The sequence below is a fragment of the Felis catus genome, chromosome E3 (genome assembly GCF_018350175.1).
Source record: "Felis catus isolate Fca126 chromosome E3, F.catus_Fca126_mat1.0, whole genome shotgun sequence".
Lineage (NCBI taxonomy): Eukaryota > Metazoa > Chordata > Mammalia > Carnivora > Felidae > Felis > Felis catus.
In genome coordinates this window covers 4,617,206-4,623,205 of record NC_058383.1, presented here as the reverse complement: position 1 = coordinate 4,623,205, position 6,000 = coordinate 4,617,206, and the positions used below count along the sequence as shown (strand labels likewise).

The 6,000-nt window shown below is 59.6% G+C and overlaps 1 protein-coding gene across 2 annotated transcripts; it reads left to right on the top strand.

Moving 5' to 3' along the window:
- Window positions 1–5,294, top strand: LOC101099262 (olfactory receptor 10AC1-like). Of its 2 annotated transcripts, XM_045048268.1 has the most exons (3): window positions 1–979; window positions 1,130–1,189; window positions 3,977–5,294. In XM_045048268.1, exon 3 carries the CDS (start codon window positions 3,985–3,987, stop codon window positions 4,960–4,962), a length of 978 nt encoding a protein of 325 aa, XP_044904203.1. In that variant the 5' UTR covers window positions 1–979; window positions 1,130–1,189; window positions 3,977–3,984; the 3' UTR covers window positions 4,963–5,294. The 2 variants fall into 2 exon arrangements, with proteins under 2 accessions (XP_044904203.1, XP_003998487.1); XM_003998438.4 differs by having other exon boundaries at window positions 1–1,189.
- The last annotated feature ends 706 nt before the right edge of the window (window positions 5,295–6,000 follow it).

Genomic DNA, 6,000 nt, shown 5'->3' with positions numbered 1-6,000 from the left:
GAGCCTGCTTGGGATTCTCTCTCTCGCCCTCTCTCTCTGCCCCTACCCTGCTCTCTCTGTTTCTCTCAAAATATATATACATTTAAAAAATGAATACAAAATAAAATTAATGCTTAAAATAGTTAAGAAGACTATGTAGTAAATGGAAAACGTGTGTAATGTGTAATGTAGTAAATGGAAAATGTGTGTAATGTTAAGTGGGAATCGTGGGATACAAAACCGTACGTTTTGCAATGCTGTGAGTTTCCCTGTAAACGGGCAATGAGAACAGAAGACATCTGTGTCGTTGGGTTTTGTTGCTCAGCACCTTGGGGTACTTTCTGGTGGTGGTGGTGGTGAAGATGCCCACCCGCGTCCACTACACCAGTCACCCCATTCCGAGATCTCCAGCCTGCTGGCCACCCCTTATTGCAAACTTTGGGAAAATGCCGGGAGAGCTGGCGCTTTCCTCCCCTCTCTCCAATGAGCTGTCCACCATGCTACTTTGGGCTACTCCCTCCCTCCCCCGTCCCAGTTTACCTCCATCCCTGCAGAGAGGCGGCCTCTGTCCCCTTGGCCCAGAAGTCTCAGACTCTCCCGGGACGCCCCAGTTCAGATTTCCCAAGTCTTCCCCCCACTCATCCCTCAGCCCCCAGCCTTCTGAGACCACCGTGGTCCTCAGGCACCACACTGCACGGAGAAGAGCACTAATGAGGCCCCGGGGCTTTGGAGGAAGCCAGACCCCTAAGTGGGCCCTGGGAAACCTATTAAGTAACTCCTGTCTTTTCTTACTGAGAGAGTCCCTGGGAACAGAGGTGGAGATCACGGGAGAAGTGGGGGATTGATGTGGTGCAGGAGGTCTGCTCCCCATTCTCCGCAGAATCCTTCCACAGTCCGCCGCTACTTTGTAATTTGTATCCACAGAGGAACTGCTATTTGAGCTGGGCTGTGAAGAGCGAGTAGCTTTCCAGGTGGGGAAGGACTTTCTGATACGGAACAGGTGCGCAAGGTCAGGGACAAGTGGGAGACGGCAGCAGGCCGCCGCGAGGCTTGTGGGGAAGGCGTGCGCGGGAGATAGAGGGATGAGGGCGCCCATAAGGCTTGCGGGCTCTATGTCGTGATGGTCAGAACTGGCACCTCTCCCACCCAGGACGCTGGTCCCCTGCTCAGCCCAAACTCCGGCGTCACCGCTGGGAACCACGTCTGCCAGGTTAGCGGGGTGAGCAAGGCGCCCGGCCAGCCGAGGAGCTGAGAATTTAATTCAGGCTGCGATTCGGGGTCGGGGGGCCCCAAGTCTGGCTGTCTCCTTTAAAGGAATTTTCGAATTCTCCAGCGATGCTGTGGGAGGTGGGGTGTGGGTGCCAGGGACTGAGGGCAAAGCCCCAGGTGAAGCCCATGTTTGCGGGAGAGAGGAAACCCTTCAAGGAGGGGGTCTCGGGTCCAGAAGGCCCGGGGGGACACAGGAGATTTTCCTCTTCTCTCTGCCTGTCTCTCTCTCCATCTCTGTTTTTCTGTCTCTCTTTGTCTCTTCCAACTCTTCCTCTGTTTCTCTTCTCTCTCTCCCTTTCTCTTTATCTCCCCGCCCCCACCCCGTCTCTCTCTGTTTCTCTCTCTTTCCTCTCCTTTCATCTTTCCCTTTCTGTCTCTCCCCCTCTCCCTCTCCATTTCTATCTCTGTCGGCCCAGAGTCTGGCAAACCACTTGGAGTGGAGGCACCCTCCCTGCCACTGCCCTCAGCGGGCTCGCCTCTGCCTGTCCCTGGTCGCAGGCCTCATTCTGTTTCTGCACCTCTGCATCTGCTTCCTTCTCTCTCCTCCGGTCCCCTTGCCATTTTCCCCTTGTCTGGGTGGGGAAGGACCGACAGACAAGGCAGACACAGAGAAGAGCGGGCTCTCCCCTTACTTAAGGGCAGAGACTGTGAAATCAGACAGACCTGGGGGCCTCTGGCTAAGGGAGATGCTGTGGGTCTCCCCCAGATCTCAGCCTCCCCATCTGTAAATCAGTTGTAATGGTGGCGTGACTCCTCACAGCGGTCTCGAGAATGTTCAGGAATACTGTGCACGCAGGGCGTTTACGGCTCGCCTGCACACCGTGAGGGCTGGACACACGGCAGCGATTGTGATCCCGCCCCCTCCCTCCCATCGGCATTTGGAGGGAATATGGGGGCGTTGCCAACGAAGGGTCACTGGAGGTGATGCCAGTGTCCCTGGACGACTTTCCGGGAGGCTTCGGGGGAAGAGCTGTGGGGCATGGGCGGGGGGGGGGGGAACCCTTGGGGAAGAGAAACAGAGGGGCGGGACACCTGAAGGCTCCGGGGTCTCGGAATCAGGGCAGATAGGCCAGGTGACGCGGGTCTGCTGCCTCGGTCCCCACACCTCCCTCTCTGCTGTCTCCAGACGACGCTTCCCTCCAGAGATCTTCAGCCAGGGCAGGGCGTGCCCGGCACACAGGCAGCAGGAAGCACACGACAGGATAGGGTGGCGATTCCTTCCATAACAGCTCCCGCACGCCGGGCCCGCTGTGCTGGGCGCTTTGTGCTGGCCGTGATGTCACTTAGTCGTCACGACAGTTCTGTGGGGCTGAAGAGGCTGCTGGGGCTTCACAGGGTAAAGACTTCAAGCCGTGTCAGCTGGTCAGTGAAACAGCGGAGACGGTGCAGGTGCACGTGAGCCCAGAGGCCCCGGTTGTGCCGCTGAGCCGTCCGGGCTCCGGGATGGGCTCGTGCCCGGGGCGGGGCGGGGGGGAGGATTGCAGAATGACATCCTGGGGCGTCAGGGCCTGTGTCGCATCAAGGGCGACAGACGAGGAATCTGAGCCCCACGGAGAAGGTGGGGCTTGGGCAGCATCACAGACGGGACCAGAAAGCAAAGCTCCTTACTCAGCCCCAGGCGTCTCTGTGATCTGAGGCCACCCCAGGGCTGGGTGATGAGGCAGAAGGCACCCACTGTGCCCTGCACACGCGTGTGCAAATAGACACACACATACACACACACACACACACACTGGCTTGGCTAGAAAGAGCTGTTTTGAGATGTGCACTGGTCTGAGGCTCTTCAAAGACCCCTAAGTTAGTGCCGACAGGCCCAGTGTAATGCTCCCTTACTGACCTAGTATTCTAGATCAACGCGATGCCCCTCCAAATTCTTTCTGGGCTCTTGAAACATCAAGATATCTTTATTGATTGTTTTTGAAGTTTATTTGTTTTGAGAGACAGAGTGAGTGCGGAAGGGACAGAGAGAGAGGGAGAGAGAAGCCCAAGCAGGCTCCGTACGTACCGTCATCGAGGAGCTTGATGCTGGGCCCAAACTCACGAGATCATGTTCTGAGCTGCAACCAAGAGTCGGACGCTCTAACGACTGAGCCGCCCAGGTGCCCCCACATCAAAATATCTTTAGATATTCTGTCACACAGGAGACGGTCAGGGACAGGGCCGCGGTTCACAGTGCGGTGGCGGGCGCGGTGCTCCGGAGAAACGCCCTCGATGCGCTAGCAGCGCCCCCACCCCCAGCAGAGGACGCGCTGGTTAAACGGGAAGGGCGGCTCGCGTGCCGGTGGGATGTGCACAGGAGCGGCCGCATCGGCCTGAGCCGGCGGTTCGACGGGGTTGGCGGACATCCACCTGCGGGTGTACCCGTGAGGCCTGGAGGCGGTGACTCCCCCAGGCAGCTGAGGCCCCTCCGGGGAGGTCAGCTGGATGGTGGCCCGGGACGGGGGGGTGGGGGGGTGGGGGGGTGGAGAGGTGTGCAGAAGGCACGGGGGTGGGGGGGCCTGGAAGAGCACGGGCCGCGGAAGCCAGAGGGAGAGCGGACGGTGGCTGCAGACACCTGCATTCCTGGAGGACTCGCGGGGGCGGCAGGTGCCGGCTTGGGGAGAACGCCCCGCGTCCCTGGTGGAGGGGGTGTGGGGGCTGAACCCCGGAGAGGCGAGGGCCCTGTGTTTCTGGGAGGGGTGTGTCACCGCGACCCTCCTCTCTGGCCTGCACCCCTGTCCTCCCTCAGGTCCCGACATGAGCCCCTGGCCTGGGTCAAACCGGACGGCTCCGCGGGAGTTCGTGATCCTGGGTTTCTCCGGGTGGCCCCGGGGGCTGCGGCTGCTGCTCTTTGCCTTCCTGCTGCCACTCTACCTGGCCACGCTGGTGGGAAACCTGCTCATCCTGGGCCTGGCCGTCGGGGACCCCGCCCTGCACACCCCCATGTACTTCTTTCTGGGGGCGCTGTCGGCCGTGGAGGTGGCCTACACGCTGGTGCTGACTCCGCGCATGCTCGCGGGCTTCCTGCTGCCCCCGGGGGGCCAGGCGGTGGCCCGCTCCACCTGTGCTGCCCAGATGGGCCTCTTCGTGGCGCTGGGAGGCTCCGAGTGCCTGCTGCTGGCCGCCATGGCGCTGGACCGCTACCTGGCCATCTGCCGCCCTCTCTGCTACCCCCGGCTCATGACCGCGGGGCGCTGCCGGTGCCTTCTCGCCTCCTGCTGCGTTGGGGGCTCTCTCCTGGCCTTGGGCCTCACCGTGGCCATCTTCCAGCTGCCCTTCTGCCGGGGGGGCCTCGTCAACCACGTCTTCTGTGACCTCCCGGCCGTGTTGGTGCTGGCCTGTGGGGACCGGGACCTGCAGGAGAGGGTCCTGCTGGCCGCCTGCCTGCTGCTGCTGGTGCTGCCTCTGGTCCTGATCCTGCTGTCCTACACCAGGGTGCTGGCGGTCATCCTGGGAGTCGGGGGGGTGGCGGGCCGCCGCAAGGCCTTCAACACGGTGGCATCGCATCTCACCGTGGCCGTGCTCCACTATGGCTGTGCCACGGCCATGTACGCCCGACCCCTGAGCAGCCGCTCCCTCGAGGAGGACAAGCTGGTGTCGCTCGTCTACATCAACCTCACGCCGTTGCTCTACCCTGCCATCTACACGCTGCGCAACCGGGACGTGCAGGGTGCCCTGTGGCGGGTGGTCGGCGGCAGGACGTCAGGGAACGTCGTCCGGGCCGAGGTCAGCTAATGCTGCGTGCCAGACGGCGTCTGGCCTGAGATCTCCCCCATCGAGGGGAACCTCACCATCCCAGAGCCGTCTGTGGCTCCCCAAGACCTGCTGGACACAAACCCGAGCCCAGCGTCATAAGGACTCCAAAATCGGACTTGAGTCTAGTTCTTTGGCTGCTGCGGACGTCGCAAGCTGAACGGTTCTCGCTGGTGGCCGTGCACTGGAGAATATTCAGCAGCCACCCCTTGTCTCTACCCAGTAGATGCCACTTGCACACACCCCCCCCCCCAGTTGAGATCATAAACAATGTCATTAGACATTGCCAAATGTCACCTGGGGGGAGGGCTCAATCAGCCTCGGTTGAGAACAACTGCTCTAAATCCTGACCACACGGTACCTTTTGAAGAGAAACGAGTGCTAAAAGGTACAAGTTTATGGTTCTTAATTTATAATACACAACTGAAAATAATGCAAATGTTCACAAACATGGAATAGACGCAAACGACTTGTGGCAGAGTCATGGGATGGGGACGCCTGGGGGGCTCAGTTGGTCCGACTTTGGCTCAGGTCACGATCTCGAGGTTCGTAGGTTCAAGCCCCACATGGGGCTCTGCCCTGACAGCTCAGAGCCTGGAACCTGCTTTGGATTCTGTGTCTCCCTCACTCTCTGCCCCTCCCCCGCTCATGCTCTGTCTCTCTCAAAAATAAACATTTGGGAAGAAAAAAAAAAAGCAGCAAGCCACAGAGAGTGCAAACCGAATGCCTCCCTGTACGTAAAAGGCCAATGACAGACTAATCTGTGCTGGTTGATATAATAGTGGTTCCCTGGGAGAAGGATCTGGGTTGGCACAGGCACAGGGGGATGGTCTGGGCACTGGAGGTGTTCTAGATCTCGATCTGCGTGGTAATTACATGGGTAGGTAGGTGTTCAAAACTTCATCAGATCTGTGCATCTCCTTGTATTTAAAATGAGCTACAGCTGTTCTGTTTGCGCAGCGAGCCACGCCTTCAGCGTCGCCTTTGCTCACGCTGCCTTATGCCCCCGGTGCACACTTC

Coding starts and splice junctions, on each gene's coding strand:
- LOC101099262 (XM_045048268.1), top strand. CDS start 3,985: ATGAGCCCCTGGCCTGGGTCAAACCGGACGGCTCCGCGGGAGTTCGTG.